General features: G+C 32.7%; 6 protein-coding genes across 6 annotated transcripts; 4 read left to right on the forward strand and 2 right to left on the reverse strand.

The window, feature by feature from the left end:
- Positions 1-7: 7 nt before the first annotated feature.
- Positions 8-373, forward strand: PPL_00713 (uncharacterized protein; the record flags this gene model as incomplete). Its single annotated transcript, XM_020571733.1, has 1 exon — positions 8-373. One exon carries the CDS (start codon positions 8-10, stop codon positions 371-373), a length of 366 nt encoding a protein of 121 aa, XP_020438256.1.
- A 286-nt stretch (positions 374-659) lies between these two features.
- PPL_00714 (uncharacterized protein) lies at positions 660-3934 on the forward strand (the record flags this gene model as incomplete). Its single annotated transcript, XM_020571734.1, has 5 exons — positions 660-666; positions 2042-2491; positions 2578-3138; positions 3244-3268; positions 3295-3934. The coding sequence occupies 5 exons, from the start codon at positions 660-662 to the stop codon at positions 3932-3934; spliced, it is 1683 nt and encodes a 560-aa protein (XP_020438257.1).
- A 50-nt stretch (positions 3935-3984) lies between these two features.
- On the reverse strand, positions 3985-6171 carry PPL_00715 (SDR family oxidoreductase; the record flags this gene model as incomplete). The annotated part of the gene is made up of 1 exon (XM_020571735.1): positions 3985-6171. The coding sequence occupies one exon, from the start codon at positions 6169-6171 to the stop codon at positions 3985-3987; it is 2187 nt and encodes a 728-aa protein (XP_020438258.1).
- A 118-nt stretch (positions 6172-6289) lies between these two features.
- Positions 6290-6849, reverse strand: PPL_00716 (uncharacterized protein; the record flags this gene model as incomplete). The annotated part of the gene is made up of 3 exons (XM_020571736.1): positions 6290-6419; positions 6476-6754; positions 6827-6849. The coding sequence occupies 3 exons, from the start codon at positions 6847-6849 to the stop codon at positions 6290-6292; spliced, it is 432 nt and encodes a 143-aa protein (XP_020438259.1).
- A 615-nt stretch (positions 6850-7464) lies between these two features.
- PPL_00717 (RCC1 domain-containing protein) lies at positions 7465-9809 on the forward strand (the record flags this gene model as incomplete). The annotated part of the gene is made up of 4 exons (XM_020571737.1): positions 7465-7970; positions 8011-8204; positions 8298-8989; positions 9588-9809. The coding sequence occupies 4 exons, from the start codon at positions 7465-7467 to the stop codon at positions 9807-9809; spliced, it is 1614 nt and encodes a 537-aa protein (XP_020438260.1).
- Positions 9810-10757: 948 nt separating this feature from the next.
- Positions 10758-13281, forward strand: PPL_00718 (Putative calmodulin-binding protein; the record flags this gene model as incomplete). Its single annotated transcript, XM_020571738.1, has 5 exons — positions 10758-10865; positions 10946-11148; positions 11229-11559; positions 11628-11704; positions 11784-13281. 5 exons carry the CDS (start codon positions 10758-10760, stop codon positions 13279-13281), a joined length of 2217 nt encoding a protein of 738 aa, XP_020438261.1.
- Positions 13282-14170: the final 889 nt, after the last annotated feature.

Consider the following 14170-nt stretch of genomic DNA (forward strand, 5'->3'; position numbering starts at 1 on the left):
GGGATTCATGTCTCATAAAGGTACAAACATCCCAGGTTTTGCAGTATTTAGTCCACCACCTCCAAACTCTCCAAATGCAGTGAGACAAGGACAAGTCTTTGGAGATCCATATAAATCGATCACCAATGGAATCATTAAAGTGACAAGAGCTGCCAATCTTGAAACAAATATAACTTATTTGGGTATCGACGAACCAGATACTATTTTAATACCATCCTATCAAGGATTTTACAATACTGCAGTTTGGCAGACCTACTTTTATAGTCTTAGAGCCGATAGTTTCAGTGGTACCACTACTTACACCTATACAAAGAGTCCTTTTGGAGCAATTGGATCAATCGTAACCGACAACCTAACAATCCAAACTTTTTAATGGCAGTACCAGGAATGCCCGAATTTATGTTGGTCAACTCAAGAGGTTACATGGTGTGGAGTGCAACCAGAGATGGTTTTAAACAGGCTGTAACCTAAAGGAATAGGGTTGAGAAAAATCGATTATTCTGTAAAAACTTTATTTTTGTTTCGAAATTAATTAATTTTTAGAAATTTAAAATTTCTTACAAAATACAATTTTCTTTTATTGAAAGGTGTTGAGGTGAAAGGAATAGGACATTTCTTTTATTATTGTTTATTTTTATAAAAAAAATACATTAATGAATATGAATAGTTTGTGTCAAAAATTGTTGATCTCTCATTTCTTTGCAGGACCAAATCAAATTAATAAGAGGGGTGGGTTGTGTTATACCACACCAGTTATGCGATTTTTTTTTTAGTTTGAAAGACTCTAAAAGAATGCTTGACCTATTTGTTAGCACTTTTTTTAATTGAAATTTGTGTGGGAGTGGGCATTTCAAAACCAAGTGATGTTTGCCCAGAAAAGGTCAACCAATAGAATTTGCGAAAAATGATGTTTATTATTTTGTGATTTTTTTTGCAGCGAAAAAAACTCAATTATTCGATCATTTATCTTCTTTTGTATGGGTGATAGGCTCTGATTTAATCAAAGATATCAAAAAAAAAAAGGTGATTTAAAAAGGGAACAACACTTCCTTGATTTGTTTAGTGGGTGTTTTCGTTTGGAAATATGAGCCTATAACATAAATGGTCACTGTTTTGTTTCTCCTGCACATTAATTAGTTTTTAAATCTTTAATATAGATATATGAAATAAATATATACAGCGATAGAACACATGGGCCATATTATCTTACAATTCAAGTTGATGGGAATTTTTGTGCCAATGGATATTTTATAATATTCCTTGCTTGGGGATTGTTGATGAGTGAGGGAATAGGGCTAAGAAAATCGATCATTCTGTAAAAACTTTATTTTTGTTTCGAAATTAATTAATTTTTAGAAATTTAAAATTTTTTACAAAATATAAATAATATCTTCTTTTATTGAAAGGTATTGAGTGAAAGGAATATAACATTTCTTTTATTATTGTTTATTTTTATAAAAAAATACATTAATGAATATGAATAGTTTGTGTTCAAAAATTGTTGATCTCTCATTTCTTTGCAGGACCAAATCAAATTAATAAGAGGGGTGGGTTGTGTTATATCGACACCAGTTATGCGATTTGTTTTTAGTTTGAAAGACCCTAAAGAATGCTTGACCTATTTGCTAGCACTTTTTTTTTGAAATTTGTGTGGGAGTGGGCATTTCAAAGCTAAGTGATGTTTGCCCAGAAAAGGTCAACCAATAGAATTTGCGAAAAATGATTTGTGATTTTTTTTGCAGCGAAAAAAACTCAATTATTCGATCATTTATCTTCTTTTGTATGGGTGATAGGCTATGATTTAATCAAAGATATCAAAAAAAAAAAACGTTATTTAAAAAGGGAACAACACTTCCTTGATTTGTTTAGTGGGTGTTTTCGTTTGGAAATGATGAGCCTATAACTAAATGATCACATTTTTTTATTGAACAAAAGTTGTTTAAATCTTTAATATAGATATTATATCACTGTATTATAATATATTTATTTAAAATGAAAAATATTTATAATCCTATTTTTATTTCTATTTATTTATTTGTAGTATCAGTAATAGTAGTTAGAGGACAACAACCAGAAGCAGGAAAGTTCTATCGATTCTTTGATACAACTCTCGGTAGATGTATACAAAGTCCAGCGGTTAGAGGTCAACCGATAGAATTAGCGGTTTGCTCCTCCGAGAATCTCTATCAAAATTGGCTATATACATTTCAAGGTCAATTGTTCAATCCGCAATCAAGACTATGCTTGTCAATCGATGGTCAATCGACGCTTGCAATTGCCAAAGGTTGCACAGTAGCACCTGTTTTCGAATGGGAGATAATCAAGTTCCCTAACAACACAGATTTATTCCACATTTCAAATAGTTTTTTACAACCACAACAGTGTATGTCATCACTCTCTGATGGTGTTTCACTTGGGCTAGCCAATTGTGCAGCATTAAAACCTTCAACCAATTCATATGGAATGAATCAATTATATACAAATTATAATAGTAAGTTAACAAATAATAGAAAGTAGTTTCAAATAATTCAAAAAGAATTTAACAAATTAATTTATTTTTTCTTCAAAATTTTAAAGGTATCAATTTACCACCAGTTACAGATACAAATTCAATTCCATTGACAACAGGAGCAAGCCTGAAAGTTGGTACAATTATGAGTGCTGGTTTTACAATGACTGTAAACGATTATAGTTTTGTTCTAAAGTTTGATGGAATGTTTGTTTTATATGATCCCAAAGGACAGATTGTTTGGTCATCCGACATTTCAGGAAACTACAAGAATGATACTGGTGGTTATGGTACATTTGATGGTGATGGAAATCTTTGTAGTTATGATTCTATGCACTCAATAGAATTCTGTACATCATTAAATTTTCTAGGAGGTTACAATTTAAACCTTCTACCTGCAGGATCATATGGAAGACCTTGGGGTATTGTCATTCAAAATCAACTTGGAAAGATGATTTGGGGAAGATTTGGAACTAGTACAACCAGAGCTGGATTCTATTCATTGATTCCTGGAAGTTTCTTGGACAGTCAATCAAAGACAAACAACATTCTCCACCCAGGTCAATTCATTACCAATGGACATAATTATTTAACGATTACAGATAAGGCAGAAACTCAATTATGGGTTGGTAAAGTATCAAATTAATCACCTTATCAGTATCTCTCTATTTTTTTATTTACCAATTTTTATTAATATTGATTTCTTTTATAAAAATATTTATTTTATTATCAAGATAATCCATTTACTATTGGAAAAAAGTATGGTTTGAAATAAATATATACAGCGCTATAACACATGGACCATATTTTTTTACAATTCAAGCTGATGGTAATGTTTGTGCAAATGGATATTATTCATATGGACTTGCAGGTGTTTGGTGCGTATATGGAGCTGATGTCACATTCTCAAGATATGTCTTCGTTACTCCCCATGACGGAGATAGTTCTCATTGGGGATTCATGTCTCATAACGGTACAATCCCAGGTTTTGCAGTATTTAGTCCACCACCTCCAAACTCTCCAAATGCAGTGAGACAAGGACAAGTCTTTGGAAATCCATATAAATCGATCACCAATGGAATCATTAAAGTAACAAGAGCTGCCAATCTTGAAACAAAGATAACTTATTTGAGTATCGACGAACCAGATACTATTTTAATACCATCTTATCAAGGATTTTACAATACTGCAATCTGGCAGACCTATTTTTATTATATTAGAGCCGACAGTTTCAATGGTACCATATCCTACATCTATACAACAGAGTCATACTGTGCCGATTGGTTTAATCGTCTACAACCACCCAACAGTCTAAACTTTTTAGTTGCAATGCCTGGAATGCCTGAATTTATGTTGATCAATTCAAGAGGTTACATGATATGGAGTGCAACCAGAGATGGTTTTAAAGAAGTAATTACCATTTAGAGAATTATATAATAAAAAGAAAGAAAACATTATTTATTTAAGAAACAATATTACCATTGAGTTGGTAGAAAATGTTTATATAATATTCCGTGTTTGGTTTGGTGATTATTAATGTGTGAGTAAATAGGGTCGAGTATTCTTGCTGCACCATCTTGTGCGGATAGCGGTGCTTCTGTGCCATTTGGTTTGGCGTTGGTTGTCATCTTGGTGATCCATCCAGGATCCACTGCACAAACAAAGATTCTCTTCTTGATGTATTGTTCCGAAGTCGAGAGTGTCATCATATTCAATGAAGCTTTGGCCATGTTGGTGTGCACATGATAGCCAGAAGATAGATTGAATGAATCCTTCTGGAATGAACCTTCTGGCGATGAAACATTGATTATATATGACCAATCTTCTATTTGTTTCACTGTATTCTTGGCGCTGACAGTTGGCGTTGTCATGAGTGGAGCCAATTGCGACATCAGCATAAAAGGAACGGTAACATTGATGAGTTGAACCTCCAACATCTCCTCCATCGATATCTCTTCAATGGAGTTGTTCCAAGTTGTTTTCGATCGCATATCCAGTTGGTCACCATGTTCATCTACCATATCCTCTGGGAAGAGTTTACGATTCTCTTGTTCTTCATCGTCTTTATGCACAATGATTTGCGACATCTCTGAACTATCCAATAGTCTGTTGTTTACCGGTACCAAAGACAGATGATTTACATTCTCCTTTGAAGAGACAACAATATATTTATAAACTTCTTTTTTCAATCTACTTTCCTCCTCAACAATAGTTTGATAGTAAGCTCTTGGTCGTCTGATTGTCTGTGCGGCATTGTTGATTAAAATATGCAGTCTCGGAATGTTCTTCAAAACGTACTGGATAAACTTGTTTACCGATGGCAAGTGTCTAAAGTCGATTCCATAGATTTGAAGACGGCCAATCCATCTACAATTGTCGGTCTCTGATATATAGTTTTGATAGGCAGTATGAGGGAATCGGGTTGTAACCAACACATGGTATCCAGAGCGCAACAATCTCAAAGCAGTTTGGAAGCCAATCTTGTTTCTTGCACCAGTAACAATTGCATATTTTCCAGCTTTATAAATAGTATCTTCATCGTCAAAATAACTGATTGAATCCCATTGATTTAGCTTTGCTAGATTGGTATACTCGCATGCCTGACACAAAGGATGAGGAATATCTTCCAACGCCTGCTCACACTGATAGCATCGCTTTTTTAACTTTTTATCTTGGAATCTCCATTGAAAAGTGGATGGCATTGATAGCTTGCTTACTAAATCATCTAGTCCGTCAATGGGTTTATACAGATCCATTTTGCTTTCAATTATATCGTCAACCAGCTGTATATCTTGTATCTCTTGTCCATATGGTTTTCCCTCGAGCGAATCATATAAATCATCGCTGGCAGAAGAAGTTCGCATTGAATCTTCTGATCGTCTTTGATTTCTTGCATCGGCAACCGCTTTGACATCGCACCTTGGATAATGTTTACACGATTCAAAACAAACGGCAGTGAAACCTCTTTCCACATACTTCTTAACTCTAGCTCTCTTGATAAACTCTGGACTTATATAGTTAACAGAGTATTGAATCGACTTCAAACCTCTGATAGAGGTATAGATATTGTTTGCAGATGGATCGTAAACAAGGGTATTGCAATCCAAGTCGGAAAACAACGCTTGATCGGATACCGCTCTGAGTAGTGAAGTGACAATCTGCACAGGACGATAAGGATACAGTGGAAGAATGGTTACTGAGAAATCGGTCTTTATCAAACGATATGCCACCGGAATACAATCGGTAATCTCCTTGACCAGTCGTTTGATTCTCTGAGGCAGCATTGCAATGGATTCAGCACTTTCCTTACACACCAAAAACAAATCGATATCAGAGTTTATCCATTCCTTTGACCGGTATTTATTGGCTGCCCAATGATTGTAAGTATCATCCATATCCTCTAGGTAAGAGCGAATCTTTTGACGAATGACATAGGGAAGTGATTGTATCGCTTCTTCACTTGCAATATATTGTTTATAGGCAAACTTGTCGAGTTCCACATCGCTTTGTGCTCTTCTCTCAAATCTATAGAGTGGACGCGAATTTGCTGATCTATTTGTAAACAAACTTCCAATAACAGAACCACCAACAACAACAACTTTAAATCCACTGTTTGACGACTCTGACGAATCCTCTTCTTTCCAAGTAACATTCCTAAGCATACCTTTTACAAAGAAATCGTGAAAATTAACTTTGAATTGGTCGAAACTGGAAACAACTTCGGGCAACTCATAGTGTATTCTCCTCAGGTTTGGCAGGATGTTCTTCCTTTCTTCATAGTCAATCGACTTTCTCTTGAGGAACAGCGAGTTGGTATCGCCAGTGGACGCAAGAAACACCGGTATCAACTGGTCGGTTTCCAGTGGCGACAGTCTGGCGGCACGCTGTTGACTCTTCACTTTCCGTGCATCTATAGTATTATAGACCACACTCGTAAAGATAGTCGGTGTCACCGGAGAATAATACGTTGTGTCACTCCACAACCGGTAGACATATCTACATTGTTCGGAACTAAGAAATCCCAATACATGTTGAATGAAATTCGCTGGGTAATTCTCAACCAAACCGTCAATCCAATGTGAGATTATGGTTTCGTCATCTCTTTTCTCCACCGACTCTGCAATCCCATTGGCAATCGATAGCGCACGTGTACTATCCAACTCTCCACTTGAACAAGGTATTAAACGACAGTAACCTTGATTTTTATTTCTTTTGTTCTGTCTATTATTATCATCACAATCATTACTATATTTTTCAATATTAATTATTATTAGTATTTTGTTATCTTATGCATTCCACCATTTTTTTTTTATTTACTCTTCAGAATTTCTTTTTGACATTTAAACTTAAATGTTAATTATATTATTATATAGTAATAGTATTATTACTAATTAATTAACAAGCTTCTTAATTTCTCAATACATAAATATGTTTTGTTATTCAGGACACGTGTCAAGTTAACAATCTTGATTAAAATTCGTGGAAATTTTACATATTCCTTCCCTAACTCGAAATTTCAGTTAAAGCTAAGTATTATTGAATTATGTTTCAATGTATTGTAAATTTTTTATACCTTTTTGTTTTTCTTTGACATCTACTTGATTAATTGCAATCATTTCGAATTTCTGAAATTAGATGTGATCATAAATTAATATATATTATTAATATTTAAAATATATATATTCCACAAGGATATTTTTTGCTTTATTTCTTGATTTTATTTTTCATTTTTAAACTTGGGTTACAAGTCAATTCATATTACAAATGAAAACACTTCTATGATTAAAATTAGCAATTAAGAGTAATATATTAATAGAGCTTGTTTATAAATGTTCTTTATGAAAAAAAAAAAAAAAAAAAAGTTTTAAGTTTTATTTTTTTTTTTTGTTTTTTTTATATTAAAACTTTGTTTGATCGTTTTTCAGAATGGATATGAATCAATCAACATATATAAAATGTTTAGACTGATCAGTAGTAGTTGTAGTAGAAATTTAAATAGAAATGTTGTATTTAACAACAACAACAATGTTAGAGGATCATATTTATTGAATGGTAATAATAATAGCAATAATATTGTAAGAAAAGGATGTAGTTTTTATAGTTCAGGCAATTCCATTGAGCAGAATGATGATGATGATAGTGTAAGACATCAACTATGGATGTTTGGTTCGTGTAACGATGCAAAGCTAGGATTGGCAACTGATCACGATAAGTTATTACCAACGAAAGTAACACATTTACCACATCGTCTGCGTATTAAATCTGCACAATCCACTTGGCAAACCAGTTGTATCCTGACGGAAGACAACCAATTGTTTATGTGGGGAACAAACTCTGCCGGTCAGATGGGTCTACCTCAGAATCAGATATTCAAATTCCCAACACTCTCTGACATGTTTAAAATGATTGATATAGATCAAGTACATCTCGGTAGATCATTTACACTAATATTAACAAGTAAGTAAATTGAAACAGTGTTTGTTAATTAATTACTCTTTAAGCAAATTACTAAACAATTCATTTAATAAATCTGAAGAACAAGGTAAATTACTATCTGTAGGTTCGAATGACTTTGGACAATTGGGATTGGGAGAAGGAATGAGAGGATCTTCTACACCTCGGGTTGTCGAGAAACTTAATAATCAAGAACTTGTATCGATTGGTGCTGGATTCGATCATTCAATGGCTGTAACAAGTATGTTGTTTAAAGTTAAAGATTAATATTTAGTTGTATTGTTTATTAACACATTGGTTGTTTTGTTTTGTTTTGTTTTGTTTTTGTTTATAGAGTCAGGTCACACTTTTGGTTGGGGATATAATGTTGAAGGACAAATAGGACAAAGGATTGTGGAGTATAAGAGAGTTGAATCGGCAGGTGAAAATGTTGATAGTATGGAGAATTCAATGACACCCGATGCAGAGTACAACATTCCGACGTTGGTGCCAGAGATGGAGTCGATCAAGGTTGCCAAGGTCTATTGTGGATACGATTGTAGTTTCTTGGTTTCTGCACGTGGCAATGTCTATGCCATGGGAAACAATGAAACTGGAACGCTGGGTGTTGGCGATGACAAACTGGGTCGTGTTACCAAGCCAACGAAAGTAGCGATGCCCGAGAAAGTTAAGCAACTGTCGTGTGGTGCAACTCATACGCTGTTCCTTGCAGAGTCGGGTCGTGTCTATTCTTGTGGCTGGGGATCCGAAGGTAGACTTGGACTGGGTGACAACACAACCAATCGCTACGTTCCAACGTTGATACCGTTCTTCCACGAGAATGGAATCAGAGTGACACAGGTGTCAGCGGGTGGCGCACACTCTATGGTTTTGACCGATGAAGGACAAGTCTATACCTGGGGATGCGGAGAGAATGGAAAGCTCGGACATAACAGTGAAACCAATTCGAATATACCGCAATTAGTAAAATCATTGGCCAAGAGAAACGCAATATTAATCGCAGCAGGAATTGATACATCTATGGTAGTAACAGAGGAATAACTTTATATTCAATAAACTATTATTTTTTAAATGCGATAGTGTTCAATAGTAAATAATATTTTTTATTCATTCATTAGATTTGCAGTAACTTTAAAATAAGTAATTTCTCAAATTTTTTATTATTTAATTATATCATTATTAAATGTATTTAATGCATCTCTATTTTAATTCAAATAATGCATTATTATTTCCTGTACATATACTTATATTCATTAAATTAACAGCCCACGACTTCATATCTATTCATTTATCTCCTAGTCATCAATTAAGGTCTTATCATAAAAAAAAAAACTTCACAAAGTCGCCATATACCTCCAGATACTAGAATAGAAATTTCTTTCGGTAATGCATCCCCATTTCAACCAAATGACAATAGTGACTTTGAAACTGGTTTCGCCATTGAGAATACTAATATAAATAATTAAATATTAAATCAAATCAACAAATTATGTATTTATCTATTAAAGAATTCTCTTAGTTTAAAAATCAAAGGATATATAAGTACCGGTTATTTTATTATTATTATTTATTCATATGTTTGCTCTTCTAGATTTATACTCAGTGCCGCTTATTTGCACAAAAGAGGTGCTCTATTGCAACTACGTCAAGTCTGATCGATGTGGGTCTCGCTGTTACCGCACCTACGTGGAAATGCATTGACCTACCAACATTCCAAAGATTGGATAGAACATTGTTAAGGTTGTTGCTGGCATCTTTGTCACTCTTCTCTGGCACAACAACTCCAGAACGCTGTCCATACGCCCAACTACACCGATGGGTCCACATGGACATTGTTGCTGATTGATACTCTAGGTGCCACAAGCCAAGCATTGCATAGTTGATCTTATCATCAAGAGGAGTGGTGGGTGGCGTTTCATGCTGACAACCAATTACACCATGCAACCCTCTAGGCATGTTGGTCAGAGCCAGGGATAATCAACAACTCTATCAAGCACCCTACTTTCCATATTCAGTTGCTCTATTCGATAAATACAATTAGTCTAATAAACGCTCTAATTAGACCTGATGGTAAAACCGTCGCGCTTTACATTCAGTTTACTGATACTGTCGAACCTTAGACTCATTTACTTGTTTCAGTCGATTACAATTATTCCTACAACAGATCATAAATGAATACATCATCGACGAAACCGTTTTTATATTCACCAGCGTTTGACTTGTGGCCATTGCTTGTGTTAAGAGCGCTCGTGAATGTCAGTATACACAGAAACTATGTCAAAGGTTTTTGACTAAACAAAATCAAATTAGTCTAAAGAATAATATAAATAATATATAGTGAAGTTGTTTGTAAAAAACTTACCTGATCAGACTGAAATGGTCGGATTATCTATCAATAAAGATTGTTTTTTTTATTTAGAATTATTATCTCTACACCATTGAATGTGCTATGGTATAAAAAAAAATGAAAAAGTTGTTGATTACAAACACTGAAAGTTGTTGTTGGGAAACTGACTTGTGGTGAGGCGACAGTGTTGACTATTAATTCTGATTTGTGTAAATCAAAAAGTCATCCTGAGTAGTTTAAAATTAATAATAAAAATGGATTATTATGCCATAAATTTTTTATTTTTAATTTTTTGTGTTTTTATTTTTTTCACTTTTCTTGTCAGAGCTTCCCGCCTTAAATCAGAGGCAACACCAAAAAATCAAAAAAAAAAAGAAATATAAAAATTTTTTTCTTTATAATTTTAATAAAATAATAATAATTCTAAATTAAATTAATTCTTTCAAAATGAATTCATTTATCATTAATAACATACAATACCATTCAAAATCAAGATTTCCAAACAGTAATTCATCCAATGATGTATATTTAGTGTCTGGTATAAATAACGGTTTGGTAAGATCATTTTGATATCAAATAAATCAATTGATAATCGTAAAACTAACAAATCAATTCAAAAGTATGTTTATAAAAAGATAAACTATAAAAATAAACAACAAATTTATGAAAGAGTTGAGAATGAAATCAAAGCAATGAAATTACTCCAAGATAATCCAAGATTTGTACAACTTGTTGACTATCATGATGATAAAGACAATCAAATCTTTCATATCATCACTGAATATTGCAAAGGTGGTGATCTTGAACAAGAGTATAAGAGTTTAATTGATCAAAATCAGTATGTAATAAATATTAATTGACAGTTATCTATAGATAATATCTTAGAACTAACCACTTTTATATTGAATATAAAAATAGAATCATGGAAGAATCAGAAATTTGTAATTATATTTCACAACTTTTCAATATTCTTTTGGATCTTGATGAGCTTGAAATTGTTCATTGTGATATCAAACCATTAAACATATTCATTGGCTTCGATATATATTATAATATTAAATTGATACTTGGTGATTTTGGATGTTGTAAATTCATTGATAAATCAACAATCATTAAATATCAAGATACAAAAAATCACAATCTTGAGTCAACTGTTGTGACAACAACAGGTGTTTCTAATTTGAAATCTATCGATACAGTCATGGATGATCCAAATGCAACTCGTGGAACTCATGGTTTTATTTCACCAGTAAGTAAATTAAATTATTTTACTATAATATAAATTTTTAATTAAATTCAAATAATAATAACAATTAGGAAGCAATGAATCGACAATATGCTCAATCATCTGACATCTTTTCAATAGGATCAACGATACTCAAATTATTATGTTGGTAAATACAAAATAATCATTTTTAAAATATTATTATCAATTGATATTAACTAGTTCTTTTGAATATTTAAATTGATCAGCCACCAAGAAGATCAAAATAATCATACTCTATTCCAACATACTGGCGAAATTAAGATTTCTGAATCCAGATATTCAAAACAATTGATTGACTTAATTCATCAATTGTTGGATCAGAGTCCAAAGAATAGAGAATCGATCAATCAATTATTGAACAAGTATATTAAAACTATCACCGATCGTCAAACAATTAGATTCAATTTAAATATTAAATTCCGAAATACCTCAGAACATATCACCAGAATTGAATTTGGTGACGATTTTAATCAACCAATTCATTCTAATTCACTCCCTCCAAATCTAACATCATTATCAATTGGAGATTTTTTCAATCAACCAATATCTATTGATGCACTTCCAAAATCACTCAAACATTTATCATTAGGATGGTCTTTCAACCAAAATTTTGAACTAGGAACTTTACCATCCTCTCTTAAATCATTAATTTTGTTAGGATTCAACCAAATATTATCAAAAGATGTGTTCCCTAAATCACTAAAATTATTGGTGTTTGGGGACGAATTCAATCAAGTATTATCAAAAGGTGTGTTACCTAAATCACTAAAATCATTGGTGTTTGGAGATGAATTCAATCAAATATTATCAAAAGATGTGTTACCTAAATCACTGGAATCAATGCAGTTTGGAGTTGAATTCAATCAAACATTATCAAAAGATGTGCTACCTAAATCACTAAAATCATTGGAGTTTGGGGATGAATTCAACCAAACATTAGCAGTCGGTGTGTTACCTAAATCACTGGAATCATTAAAGTTTGGAGATGAATTCAATCAAATATTATCGAAAGGTGAATTACCTGAATCACTAAAAACATTAGAATTGCAGGTCTACAAACATAAAATTGAGAGAGAAGTTCTGCCACAACATCTTAGAGAGTTAAATTTTAATTTACTTGATCAACCATTGGATAAGGGAGTATTACCACGATTTCTCCAAAATTTATGTCTTGGCTCTTATAAACATATGATTGGAGTAGGTGTTCTTCCATCTTCACTTCAAAGATTATCAATTTTTGATCAATGTTTAACAAAAACCAATTTTGGAACACCTTTACCGAAATCAATGGAATCACTCTTTATTGGTAGATATCAACCAGACTCGAGCAAAGAAGACAACATGAACTTCCATTCTCCACTAGATGATCTGATAGAGGCTAACAGAACAGAACTAACCTCAACCTCATCTTCTCATTATTCATACAAATTCCTTTCCAATCTAAAAATCCTTGGAATTTATCTTGGTGGTTTTTTTGATGATCTTCACGAAAAATTCGAAGGATTGATATTAACTTCTTCTGATGATTCACTTTCATTTATCAAAGAATTCTATCCAGAATATTATTCAACACACAATTTATCCAATTTCAGAGATTGCTCCACTGATTCTCAAAACCATCAAATCAAAGGAGAATACATCACCGCTCTACTTTTAACGACACACATAACACTGGAAAACAAAAAATCTAAATATTTCGAATAAAATTTCTTACTCAACTATTTTTAAAAATAATGATCCAAAATTATTAGTTTTCTTTAAAAGAGTATCCAAATTTCATATTATTTTTAAAATTCAATAGATTTCTCTAAATCTATTACTTTGCCAAACTTCGGAAGTTTCTCCAATAGGTATTAGTATATTAGAGATGATGATAATGGTTTGGTATCTCTGCTCCTACTTTGAGGTTACCTATATCTCTATCATTTCTAGGTGGCCATAAAACATTAAGATTAAACTTTCAGATTCTCTCGATCATCTTGAAGGATTCTTCAGTTCTGGTCTGTTGTTTGTCTATCTTGGTGTTGATGATATCCAGAAAATCTATCTAGAAGCACCAAACCAATCAATTGCTAACATGTTGTAGAAACCAGGCTATTAAAAGAGAAAGGTAATACTTTTTGTGGGTATTTTTATTTTGTCATGAATAACCCTCTTTAAATAAACAGAAGTGTTTCTTGAACTTGAAAGTAATTCCCCAACGATAAATACATAGAATACTTTTCCAAAGTTATCCCTTATTAATCAAATAATGTCTATTTGAATATTGGAGCTCAATTGGATTTGTTAGATCTTCAAGATATTGATATGGTCCTTCTTTTTATTGGAAATCAACTCTCGATGGAAACCATCAGTGGAACATAACAAGATAAATAATTATGTAAACTACGCCAAGGAGACCAAACTAATATACAACAAAACGAAAGTATTATTCGTCATTGTTTCAAATCTCTCTAGAGATAAGGAAACCTCGAGTGATAAATTGCCTCCAAATACTATAATCATAGATACTGAGTGTTCTCTCTCTTTCTTTGGTCCTATCTTTTCTTACTTTGTAGAAAACTATCCAACCAAAAGATAAACTTTTATTTTT

The sequence above is a fragment of the Heterostelium album genome (assembly GCF_000004825.1).
Source record: "Heterostelium album PN500 unplaced genomic scaffold PPL_scaffold1, whole genome shotgun sequence".
Lineage (NCBI taxonomy): Eukaryota > Evosea > Eumycetozoa > Acytosteliales > Acytosteliaceae > Heterostelium > Heterostelium album.